This window comes from Globicephala melas, chromosome 12 (assembly GCF_963455315.2).
Source record: "Globicephala melas chromosome 12, mGloMel1.2, whole genome shotgun sequence".
Lineage (NCBI taxonomy): Eukaryota > Metazoa > Chordata > Mammalia > Artiodactyla > Delphinidae > Globicephala > Globicephala melas.
The window spans coordinates 31,820,263-31,833,718 of NC_083325.1; the positions used below are offsets into that span (position 1 = coordinate 31,820,263).

At 46.7% G+C, this 13,456-nt stretch overlaps 1 protein-coding gene across 1 annotated transcript; it reads right to left on the reverse strand.

Moving 5' to 3' along the window:
* Positions 1 to 2,787: 2,787 nt before the first annotated feature.
* Positions 2,788 to 7,516, reverse strand: LOC115864178 (gastrokine-3-like). Its single transcript, XM_070046839.1, is given in 6 exon segments — positions 2,788 to 2,882; positions 3,790 to 3,931; positions 5,116 to 5,156; positions 5,159 to 5,218; positions 6,833 to 6,974; positions 7,382 to 7,516. Coding segments are annotated over 6 exon segments (615 nt in total).
* Between the last annotated feature and the right edge of the window lie 5,940 nt (positions 7,517 to 13,456).

Consider the following 13,456-nt stretch of genomic DNA (forward strand, 5'->3'; position numbering starts at 1 on the left):
GCAGTGTGAACGACCGACACCAAAGCGACGGGAGAGACACAGTTCCTTATTTCGAGATGAGTCCAGAGGCCCAAGTTCCTCTGGCTGCCGAGGCTAAGACGGGGGCGTCTGCCCAGGCCGCGTGGTCAGTGGGGGAGCGGCAGGTGGTGGGGATGGCTCAGCGGTGAGCACAGCAGGCTGTGGGTTCCCAGCCCCCTCGGCCCAGTCCTAAGAGGAAGCGTTGGAGATGTCGGCAGAGGTCAGTAACAGCAGCTGTGCCAAGACAGGAAAAAAGGTAAAAAAAAAAAAAAAAAGGGAGAGAGAGTAAAAGATTTCCCCGCTTAGAAGATGAGTGAGCTAATTCTTAGCTACTTCCTAGGCCCTTCCAGGGACACTCCAAGATTATCGCAAAGGACTTAGCAAGAAGCTTGAGTTCCTCAATCACAGATAGAGGAAACAGTCTGTTGTGAATATCAGTGTGATTGTATTTTAAACAGAATTGTATTTTAAACATTTTGATACACATGGAATACGTTTGGGTCAGGATGATGGGCACTGGTTTGAGATTCAAATATGGTAAATTTCATTGAGTGATGGATTAGGTGAACTCAAGGATAAACGTTAACAGTGGTCATCAGTAGGGTGATGCTGTAAACTAGAATGTTTATGTCTCCCTAAAATTCATATGTTGAAACCTAATCCCCAATGTAATGAGATTAGTTCCTTAGAATAGAGGCCCTAGAGTGCTCCCTTGTCCCTCCCACCTTAGTAGGACACCGTAAGAAGACAACTGTCTGTGAACAAGGAAGTGGGCCCGCACCAGACACCAAATTCGCTGGTGCCTGTATCTTGGACTTCCCAGGCTCCAAAACTGGGAGAAATAAATGCTTGCTGTTTACAAGTCACCCAGCCTATGACATTTTGGAATTTTGTTCCTTCCAATTCCAACTCCCAAAGGATCTAAATCCTGCTGCACGCACAGAAGATTCTTTATAAGATAAAGATTGAGCTTGTAACCTGAAGGACCAAAATCTGCCTTGACAAGCCCTGTAAGGTCTAGAAGGCTGTACTTACAGTTTCTCAGAGCTGGTACAGAGCTATTACGGGGGAGTCAACGACAGCCGAGGGTGGTGATTCCTAGGAGGGCAGCAGGCCTTGAACCTAGATTTTCCTGGAGGAAAGCAGTCTAGCTGGCAGAGTGTCTGCAGGGATGGTAACAGATGGAGATAAGCAGGTGGGTGCCTGGGGGTGGGGGTTGTCTAAAGTCTCCCGGAAGTAACAGGTATGTTATAATGATCAGGTGGAACCCGGAGATGATGGGAAATTCAGGAGCAGCTGAAGCTCAGAAGTCCGGAGGGGAAGGCTCGATGGACATCAGAGCTGTCAGTAGACAGCAGCCCACATGCCATCGCAGAGGGCTCGGGAACAGGGGTCCAGACAATGGTAACAGGGACTCAGGCACATGGGACCAGACAGGGACTGGTCCTGAAGTTGCTGGAGGATAGAGGTCAGGGATACGGCAGATACCGGTCAAGGATGGACTGACAGCCATGGGGACTTAACTCCGGGACTCACTGGGCCAAGCCCTGGGGGCCGGACCCTGCTTTGTGGTCCTCTCTGGGCCTCTGGTCGACCAAGCCTTGGCCTGTCACATCCGATACTTCTACCCTGAATGCTCCGTGCAGGTATCTCCATCTGCCTTATCCTCGACAAGCTGCATGTGGCCAAATCCATAGTTTCAGAGCCCCTGGCCGGCCCAACCATAACTTATTTAAGCCCAGTTAGAGGTTTATCTTGGGCCTTTCCCATGCAGTCACTTTTCCATTCATGACTGTAGGTAACCACACCACATCACGACTCTGCAAAGCTTGCACTCAGCTCTTTCTTTGGCAGATCGGTGCTGAGGTCACCCTGAGGCCTTCCACTCCACCCGCGTGTGCTGTTCAGCCCACCCCACCCTGGTCCTGTCCTATTTACTCCAAACTCCAGCACGACCTTTGGTGGACATCTGTGTCTGTATTTCCAGTACTCTTTCCTTGTTTATCCCGGCATCTAAGGTGAGGGGACCAGGGATGTTCTGTGTGCTGTGGGGGAGGCTGACTTTCTGTCCTTCCCAGCTATAAGGATGGACAGTTAAAGGACCAGTGCAAAGAGGCCAGGTCCCTTATTCATTTGTAACAGAGAGAAATACCTAGGGGTTCCCACAAAGGGGTTTAGACCAGTTCCAAAGAGAGGTCTGGGAGGCCTTGTTCATATGCTTGGATCCCAGGGATTTTCATGGTGCAGGCTGGGCCAGAATAGGCCTCCTTAGATCTCAGCATCAATTTGCAGGTGACAGAGATGTGACCTCAGACCCGAAAGCTTAAGTCTGTGCTGTGGCTAGTGTCTTTTTGTTATTTATTTATTTACGGCCCAAATTCTGAAGGGATTCATCAAGGGCCACCCTAAAGAGAGGCCCTTGGAAATGAGACATTCTAGGAGAGACACGTCCTCCATTGCACCATGTTGGTGTGTGATGGCGTGGATGGCACATGGATGGGAACCCAGTAACTCGAGAGAGAACAGTGCAGGCAGGGAGGGCTCATCTGCTAGACCAGGGAGGCAAGAAACTTTATTGTTCTAATCCAGAGGGAGAAAGTGTATCCCGTTTTTAGATTACAGAGCTAGATCTTGGGTCAAAAAGTAGAAGGTGGAGGTCTGAAATGAGCTGCTTCCCATCGGCAGAGGTGGGCTGGGTCCCTGAGCTCTGGGTTCAGGTCAGCGGTCCCATCCAGGCAGGTCCGCTCTCCACGTGGCCGACCTGGAGGTTCAGAGCCCAGGGAGCTCCCCACAGATGGAGAGTCTCAGGAAGGACAGAATTTGGACTTGGAAACAGGAATTGGGGTCAATAGCCAGTGCAGTACCTTTAAGAAGAAAGAGAAGCATTTTATTTAAAAGATCACTTAATCGCTCTAAGACCCCTAAGTAGAGTGGATATATTATGAGTTGCACCTAAATTAGATGTGATGTTCAAAACAACTTGACTAGCCAGAGACTTGGGAACAAAATGGAAGATCTCACCGGTGCTGCACTAACTGGTTCCGTATGCTTTTCCTATTTCTTTTATTGCTCTTTAAGCACCCTTTTTAACCCCCCAGCCTCTCAAGCTCTCTGTGTTTTCCTGCTGGAAGTTCCTGTTATGAAGAAGCCTTGTTCAATGGGTTAGTTTATGCTAAGATGTAAGTGACAGGCAACAGCTTAATGGGAAGTGGTTACTGACTCTATCTGGAGCAGCAGGCAGATTTTGCAGTCTTATCTGGTAGCTTTGCAAGCCCGTCACCATTGATCCCCCAGCCATATCCCCAGCAGGGATGCCAGCCACTGAGCCGTTCCTTTCCCAGCATGTGGTCTATAACTATCAGGGTCCTGCCTTCCAGCATCTGGACAGCCAGAGAAAGAGGAGGACTGAGAACCCCAAAGAAGTGGGCCTCTTATGGGGGATGCGCGACACAGTGCTGCTTGGGCAGGGGGAGGGGAGGGGAGGATGAAACTTTGGGTCAGGTGAGAGTATCACCAGCTGTCAAATCCCGATGGTGAAATGACTGTCCTCAACCTTCTGGTAAAGCCAAGTTAACTCTGCTGCCTGTTCTCAGTGATCCCTGGTATCAGGAAATCTTCGCTGCCACCAGGGGGAAATGCATTTCACGGCTCATTATTTTTATACCCAGTAGCAAAGAAAACTGTCATTAGAATTTGCTAAGCACCTAAAAATCATACTGCACCATTTGCCTCAACCATGGTCTTGAGTTTCTAGTTAAGTTATTAACACACCTTCTTTTTGCTCTAGGACAAAGTAGGTGGGGACCTGTCGGCACACGTCCTTGTTGGGCACTCCGTACTGGGCTAAGTCCTTGACCCGGCTGGGTAAAACAGTGTAGGTCAGGCCTCGAGTGGATGGATAATGCTTTAAAGCCTGGAAGAGGTGGCATTTCAAAACGGTGAGACAGCAGATAGAGGTGGTGCAGCAAGGAAGAAGAGCGAGAAACCTATTCCAGTGCACAAAAATAGCCATGAACTTGCCCTTGAGTTTTGTCTATAGCAGCAATACCCTGTCTGACCACAAGGTGATGACATTACTCCAAAAAAATCTGTGTGTGAGCCTGTGTGTCCCTGTAACGCTGTGCTCCTTTCACCCTTAAATTCTCAACTCTTCCAGCCTCCAGTGCTTTTCTCATCTCTAAAATAATGTGTTTCATTTATATCATGCATTTACTTGTTATAAATCAGATGAGGGGAATACTTTCTACCTCTCTTTAAAAAAATTGACAAATTGTTTTATTTATTTTTATTTTGTTTATTTATTTATTTTTGCGGTACGCGGGCCTCTCACTGTTGTGGCCTCTCCCGTTGCGGAGCACAGGCTCCGGACGCGCAGGCTCAGCGGCCGTGGCTCACGGGCCCAGCCGCTCCGCGGCACGTGGGATCTTCCCGGACCGGGGCACGATCCTGTGTCCCCTGCATCGGCAGGCGGACTCTCAACCACTGCGCCACCAGGGAAGCCCCTGTTTTATTTTTATGTGACCCAAAATGCATTCTTTTCCCCAAGAATCAGCATTCATTTTGCCCAAATGTCCTGGGCAGGTTATTTAAGCAAATGGTGCCGGATTTCAATGATTTGCCAAGGACCTCCTGCTGCTTTTGAATTTATTTGACAGCCCTTGTCATTTAAGAGGCTGGGAGGGAGAGAGCTTCAGCAGTCTGGGTTCATTTTAAACTAAAGATAACACGTGTGTATGTGTGCAAAGGGTGTGCAGGGGAGGAGAGAAGGCATGAGGGTAAAAATACTCTATTAGTTCACTCTAATATTTATATTCAACGACTTATATCCACTAACATGTAGCTCACACCCCTTTTGGAATAAACTAAAATTATGTCATTGTATGGAGTTTTCAGTGGTCCATTTTCATTCATATGATGTAATTTAAATGGGCCATGGACTGAACTTGGAGTCCTTTGCACGGTGATAGAATTTCATGCGCATTAAGAACAAGTATGAACTGAATTCCCCTGTGTATACAGCACCATCCTAGGAGGTCAGGATGTAGAGTTGGAAAACACCAAACTAGGAAGGGACCACAGTGAACTGGTTTCACTTACCTGGTGGTCCAGGGCCTTACTAATATCGTCCAAAGTTGGACAGCTTCATCCATCTTGGCTAGGACACAGGCCATCTTGCTAAACAGCTTAGCCGCCAGAGGGGCTTAAAGCAACACAGCAGAACCCTGTCATTCATTCAGTCACAATACAGTAGCCTCCTGCTTGCCATCAGTGCTGCACATAGCTGGTCCTTCAGACTGTGGCATTGAGCATCCCGGCATAGCGCGGCCCTGGGCGGCAGAGCAAAGCGCTAGCAGCAGGACTGACAATGCACACAGGGCCCTGCTGCCCCCGAGGGGCCGTGGCACTGTCGCTGCTGCAGGCACCACGGGAAGGTATCCCCCGGGGCACTCTGCATACCCTTAACAGACTAGTGGGACTGGAGGGGTAGGGCGTCAGCCCCAGAAACAAAGCTAAATATAAGGTCCTGTTCATGGCCCTCAGCCGCCTCCATGACCCTCAGCTTCCCCATCTGTAAGGCAGGAAAATAGACCCTCTCCCACAGGGATGCCATGAAAGGATGAGACAAGATACTGCCTGCTTGTGAAGCCAGTGTGTGAGATAGAGTGCTCTCTGGAGGTACTGGGTGAGGAGAGGCCTCGGTCCGGACCTCTAGACTCAGATCCTGGCTCTGGGTCTGCCACTGACCACCTCTTACGTGGCCCTGGACCTGACCTTCAGCCTCTCTGAGTTTTGCAGTAAAGCCGAGGTTCTCCAGCTGAGTCTGACTGAGCCCACCTCCCTCCTCCAGCCAGAGCAGTTCTGACTTCCATTCCATAGAGTGGCATTTTGTGACATCTTTCGTTGGAAGAAAAATCTCTATGGCTTAAAACAGAGTTGGAAATCCCTGGACTGCCTCTCTTTAAGGAGGACTAGGGAACCGTGTCCTCAAGGAAATCAGGAGCAGGTCAGGTGAAGAGTGAAGGGGATGGTGTTTGGGAAGGAGAGCATGGGAGGTCTAGGAAGGTGCAGAGAGAAAGCCTGTGTTTGCGGGGTGTGTCCTGAGATGTCCAGTGTGCAAGTAGGAGGGGAGCTTCCAAACAGCAGGGGCTGGACAGCAGAAGCCCATCCAGGGAGTAAGGAGTGTGGGCTTTTCCTTCATTTAATCCTCTCAGAGTCCTTTCCGGTAGGAAAGACAGCTGCTGATTCTGCTTGACAGATGAGGAAACTGAGGTTCACAAAGGCTGAGCCATATCTCTGGTTATAGAGCTTTTCTATCAGGGAGGTGTCCCTCCCCAATCCTGCCTCTTTCTGCCAGGTCCTACCTCGCCGTACCCAACCATCTGGGCAAGTGGAAGCAAGGTTTCTAAAAGTGAAAATAAATTATTCTCCTGCTTTTGAAATAAACTGATTAAAATCTGAGATCAAGACAAAAGACCTCCATAGCACATTACCAGTTATAAGAAATCTGGGTTCTTGAAATGGTTCTCTTATTTCAGAGGCCTTCAGGAGCCCTGTGAAATCAACGCAGGAGACGAACACAAAAGGATGTGGGATCCCTAGAGATCACAGAAGTTCCTACTGCGGTCACTGGCTCAAAAAGAAGTCACTGCAGATGCAAGGAAGCTGGTCCCTTATCTAAAGAGTTGTATTCCCTCAAGATCCTAAACCTAGAGAACGTCTATGTAGACAGGGTCCTCTTCTCTCTGGAAAAGCATAAGGCAAAATGCTGGAGCAGGCAAGGCTTTCTTTGGCATTTATAATGAACGTGTTCCACATCTTACATTCTCGTAGTCCAAGATTCCATCCCATTCAATCAAAGCATTGTTGACTGGGATGTTGACCCTACCTCGAAAGGCATGGACAATGGATGCCTGGGTCCCAACAGATCCATCCAGTGGATGGCTGTCACTGATGTTCTGGAGATCAGGCTTAGCCCAAAGACACTACTGAAACTGCCCTTAACGAATCTAATGACTGTTACAACACTAAACGCGAAGGTCATTTCTCAGACCTCTTATCTGAGAAAACAGCAGCATTTGACACCGTTGTGGCCCTCAGTGAGCCTCCGGGACACACACGTTTGCCTGTTCGTTTCCATCATTCTGACCAGCCTTCTCCCTTTCACTTCCCCAGCCTCGAAATGTGGATGGTCCTAGACCTTAGTCCTTGGCCCTTTCCTCTTTTCTGTCTACACTTAGCTCACTTAGTGATTTCACCCGCCGTGTGATGGCTTTGAATACAGTCTCGGCTCTAAACATTCCCAGGTGTGTATGTCCAGCCCAACTCTCTCTCGACCCCCAGACTCATGCATCTAATTCTCTACTTGATGCCTAATCATCTGAAAGTCAACACGTTCAGAACTGATCTCCACCCCCGCCAACCTGCTGTCCACAGGCTCCATCTCAGTGAATGGAGCCGCCATCCTTCTCTCCACTAAGGTCAGTGCTATTGGAGTCATCTTGACTCTTCTTTCCTTCCCACCCATATCCAACTGAGAAGAAAATCTTTTCAGCTGTACCTTCAAAATATATACAGAATTAAATAACTTCTCATCAACTCTGCTACTACGACCCTCGTTTAATCCGCCCCTCCGGAATCTTTTGAAAGCCTCCTAACAAGTGTTTGTCAGAGCACCCCGGTTAAATCCCAAGGCAGACCAAACCCAGCTGTAGCTTCCTATCTCATGCAGTATAAAAGCCACATGAGTTACCGGGACCTACTGGGTCCCACAGGGTCAGACCCCTGTTACCTCTCTGCCTTCACTTGCAACTCGTGTTCCTCTCACCTGTCAGCTCCTGCTACTCTGGTTTCTTCACTGTTCTTTGCTCAGGGCCTTTGCACGTTTTGTTCCATCTGTCTGGAACGTTTACTCCCAGGAATCTGAGTTCTGCTTCCTCATCCTTTTTTTTTTAAACATCTTTATTGGAGTATAATTGCTTTACAATGGTGTGTTAGTTTCTGCTTTATAACAAAGTATATCAGACATACATATACATATATCCCCATATCTCCTCCCTCTTGCGTCTCCCTCCCACCCTCCCTATCCCACCCCTCTAGGTGGTCACAAAGCACCGAGCTGATCTCCCTCTGCTATGCGGCTGCTTCCCACTAGCTATCTATTTTACATTTGGTAGTGTGTATATGTCCATGCCACTCTCTCACTTTGTCCCAGCTTACCCTTCCTCCTCTCCGTGTCCTCAAGTCCATTCTCTAGTAGGTCTGGCAGGATGGGAATAAAGACACTTCCTCATCTTTTGTGATCAAGATGTAACCTCCCTGGGAGCCCTTTCTAAGACTGAGGATGCCACCCCTGACGTTCTCTTTCCCCTCTTGCTTTCTTTTTCTCTGTCACACTGATCAGTCTATACAGTTTGCCTCTAAAAATCATACCGTTTCTTCCCGTAGGACGTAAGCACTCTGAAGTTAGGGACTTCTGTCTGCTTTGTTTACTGCTGTATCCCCAGCCCATGAACCAATAGCACCTAGGTCCTCAACCAATGACGGTGAGTGAAGCAGTAAATAATTTCTGTAAGTGTCCTCAACTGAAAAGAGTGTCACGAGAGACAATAGCAATGAGGACCCAATTCAGATGCCGGGGGAGTAGTTGGGGAAGGGTCAGGCCTTTCTGAGAAGTGACTTTTGGGCTAAGACCTTCCAGAAGCCTGGGTGTGGCCAGTTAGATGTGTGGGGTTGGGTGGGGAAGCAGCCTGATCCACGGTTTGGGTTTGCTGGGGACCGAGAGGTTTCTTGAGTGCCAGAGGAAAGCGCCTGGCGAACCAGGCTGCGTGGGTCACCCTGCAGGAGGGTGTCCCCAGCAGAGGCTGGGAAAAGTGCCAAGGCTCGGCGGGAAAGGTGGGGGGTGCAGGCTGGGCGGCCGTGGAGGCTGGGCCTGGGTGATTTTCTATTGTCTGTGTGATGGGAGCCACCAGAGGGTCTTTAATAAACCTCTTCTAGCTCTCTGCGGAGAACTGATTGGAGGCCAGTAGGAATGAACGTGGAGACGTGTTATCTCCCGGTAATAAGGGTTCTGAAAGCGCGCCTGGGTTTTATGAGCTTCATTTCAGATTCATTCCAGGCCCTTGGGGTGAGGGTGAGGTTCCAGGCTTGAGTTATTGCTACCTTGTCTCTTGGGGTTGGACAGAGCCGGCAGGTTGGGAGCTGCCTAATTTCAGTTCATATAGGCACTTACTGTGAATTGCTAAGTGGGTGAGATCGGAGTGGTTTCTTGATAAAGAGAGAGCTTGTCAAGGGGGATTTCGGAGCCATTTTCCCCATCAAATCAATAGAGGTGTTAATCCTCAATCTAGATAACAGAATAATGTAGTTGCAGACATTGGCTTTAAACCCCACTGCAGATGAACCAACTGTCAAGGACCTCGGCTGCCGGCAGACAGGCCTGGATGATGAAGAATGCCAGACATGCAGGGCTGGGACTGTGGACCATGGACGTTCCAGGCTTGACTCCCCTCCGTGGGCACAGGGGAGGGGCCCACGAGCTTCTGGATGGCCTGATGCTTTATTGGCTGCCGGCATCATACCCAGGGGCGGGAAGAAACCCATCCTGTGCCAGACTGTAGGGTGGGATTTCCTGGCCCAGCCTCTTTAAGGCAAAAACTATGATTTAGGAAAAGAGATTGGCAGACAGACAAGCATCATAACAGTTTTGTCCTACACGGACATAGAGAACAGACTGGTGGCTGCCAGTGGGGAGAGGGTTGGGAGAGGGATGGAGTGGGAGGTTGGGGTTAGCAGATGTAAGCTTTTATATATAGAATGGATAAACAACAAGGTGCTACTGTAAAAAAATAAAATAAATCTTTAAACAGGATGAGACCATTACTAAGCATCTTGAAGATAAAGTTCACCCCAACACTCTCACAAAGTTATGATTATTCTTGAATAATTTCTCCTGGTATTTTCCCATGGGAATTTATTAATATAATTTCCATAAATAAATGTGGTGTTCTACTTTTTTTATAACGATATATTTCAGTTAATCATTTAAAGACATTTAAAAAGCAGGGGGAAGCAGAGGATATACAAATACAAAATCCAAAAGGGTTTTTTTCTAATTATATGCATAATGTTGCAATGAATGTCTTGGTGTGAAAACATTTTTATTCTTTTGTATTATTTCTGTAAGATAAACTCCCAGAAGTAGATTGAAATTGAAACACATTATGTGTTTGAAACACATTATGATTCATGATACACACTGCCCAAATTCTTTTCAAAGTATTGTGTTTATTTGCACTTTCACCCATAATGTATGCATATACAAATTTTATGGCAATAAACATTATTCTTTTTTAAAAGTTTTAATGGTTTAAGTATGACATCAAATGTTATTTTTGTTTTAGTTGTATCTCCTTGATTATAGATGAGATGACTGAATATTTTTCCATAACATTTTCTTTCTTCTTTCTTTTCTTAACTAGTTCCTTGCTATTTGTAATTCCTGTATGAGCCTCAGTTTCCTCTTCTGTAAAATGGGTATGTTAGCAGTATTACCTTATAGGATTGTTGTAAGGGTTAATTAGCCAGAGCAGTGTTGGATAGTGGTCATAGGCTTAGCTTGGATGTCATCTAGATTATCTGGCTTTGGATGCCAGCTCTGATATTTGAAAGCTGATGGAGGTGGGGATTGGCAAGTTCACATTACCAAGAGCAGGAGGGATTGGACATATCGTTGTGGCCATCTTTGGAAAATACCATCTATCACGTTAGTCAGTTTCTTCTTTAAATAAGTCTCTAATTACACAAATAATGCATCCTTTTAAAACATGAAAGTTAAGGCTAGCGTCCCTTTTGACCAGCACCTCAATTACCATCTCCTCTCCAAAGGTGACTACCGTATTTTGTTTGGTGAACATCTGGTGGGACATTTTGCTTGTGCATACCTACACACACATACACACATGCCCACCGGCATCCACAGAAAATCTGTAGCGTTTCTAATGGTTCACATTAATAGTATCGTACTATATGTATTTCATTTCAATGTGATTTTTCACTCAACACATCCAGAGATCGTACTATGTCATGCGCTAAGATCTCCCTCATCCTTTTCCATTTGTGCACAATATAGATATAACATAGTTTATTGAATAATTACACTATGCACCAACACAAAATGAGTGTCCTTTTCCCAGACTCTCTCTGACAGTTAAATGTTTTTAATTTTTGCAGTCGAATTGGTGAAAATGACATGATAATTGTTTTACTTTGCACTTCTTGGATTATTAAGTGAATATTTTCGTAAGTTTATTGGCCATTTGCTTTTCTTTTGACTTGCTTATTTTTGTACTTTGCTCCTGTTCTGAGTCATTTAAAACTTCATTTGTAGGAGTTTCTTTATATAATATTCATGTTGCAAAATTCTTCTCTCATACTTTCACTTATTTAACTTTGTTTATACTCTTTTGATGAACAGAATTTTTAAAATGTTGATGTAATCAATTTTATCAATCACTTAGGCTATGGTTTTGTTTTGTGTGTTTGTGTGTTTACTCCCCAAATATTTTCCTTTAATACTATATAATTGTGTTTTGTAAGTTTAGATCTACAATTCGTTTAGGAGTAAGTTTTATGACAGTGTCACTTAGGTCTAAATGGGCAGTCAGTTGTCCTAATCCCATTTATTGAATTCTTCCCCCTTTTATTTAAAGTATCTTTATTGTATGCTAAATTCCCATATATTCAGAGATCCTTCCGGATTTTCCATTGTGCTACACTGATCCATCTACTTACTCTTGTGACAATATCCCAGTTTGTATAACTATAGCTTTCTAACATGTTTTTCTCCCCCTCTTTTTTTTTTTTGCGGTACGCGGGCCTCTCACCGTTGTGGCCTCTCCCGTTGCGGAGCACAGGCTCCGGATGCGCAGGCCCAGCGGCCATGGCTCACAGGCCCAGCCGCTCCGCGGCATGTGGGATCTTCCCGGACCGGGGAACGAACCCGTGCCCCCTGCATCGGCAGGCAGACTCTCAACCACTGCGCCACCAGGGAAGCCCTCCCCCTCTTTATTCTTATTTTTCAAATCTGTCTTGACTATTCTTACCAATTCAGTCTTCCATAGGAATTTAGAATCAACTTATTAGGACCTTTTGATTGGCAATGCGTTGACTCTATTAACTAACTTTGAAAGACTTAACAAATACTTTTCTATTTGTAAACTTGTCATTTTTTCCCTTCTTGCTTAACATCCCTAACTGTATCATGCAATTCTCAAAGTAGCCACAGGGCGGCGGTAGGAGCAAAGAAGGTGAAACTAGGGCCCCTCATGAGAGACCTGGGAAGCCAGGAAGCCCTTGAGAGAGGAGAACGCTTGTGGCAGAGTGAGCCGGCAATTATCTGCACGCAACACCTTACACTTACTTTGCACAGTTTACAAATATTTCATTTACATTATTTCCCTTGGAATAGGTGATGAAGGTGATCTTTCCCCATTTTAGAGGTGAAAGAATGAAACATGAAGACATGCAGCCAGTCCGGGAGGATGCAGTGCCCACACCCTCCGTGCCAAGCCCAGGGCTCTTTCCACTTCATCCTCGTGCAGATTTCAGACTTCTCCACACTAGACAAAAGGAAAACAAAATTAGTGAAAGCTAAAATTCAAAACGACAGCAGGAAAATGTGTGCAGGACCGTCATCCCTATGTTCAAAATCTTAGTGTCACTTCTGTGTGTCCCCCTCTTCTTTCCCATATTTAGATGGTCCCTAAAGCTTTTTCCTTTGTGACATATCTCACATCTGCCTTTTCTCTCCTCCCAACATCATCATCTTCACCTCACTTCTGATGGCATCCATGACTCCAGGCTTCCCCTCCAACTCATCTGCTTCACCAAGGTAACACTTTTTGTCAGTCAGAGATGGGGAAACTGGGACAAAGAAGGTTATTGTTTCAAGGATGGGATGACTGGGGTTGAATGGGAAGTTGGTGGGGCTTTCAAAGCAGGTGGGACCTTCCGAGAACATTTGGGTGGGTCGATGTACAAGGTGCCGAGGGCGTGGGAAGCTTTGACATGGTCAGGTGGTGGTCGCTATCTGATTACCTGGTAGGGCTCGGGGAGGGAAGATGCAACAGGAAGCAGGTGAGGGGCTGTTCAAAGATAGGCAGGCAGGGACCTTGTGGTTTTCCCGGAGATCAGTTCATGCCTCGTGGGTCAGCAGGACCACAGTCACACTCAACCATGACCCAGACTTTGGAATCCCTTGTGCTCTAGACCATGCTAATTCCGGCAGCCTTGAGCCAATTGCTTCAAGGTTCTGGTGACTCAGGGATCTGGTGACTGAGCCCTTGTCCTATTCCTCAGGATTGGGGCTTTATTTTATATCCGGACCCAATAATGGTCTTGTACCTGAGCAGCGGACTTGGCTGTGAGCTCAGCTCCCCAG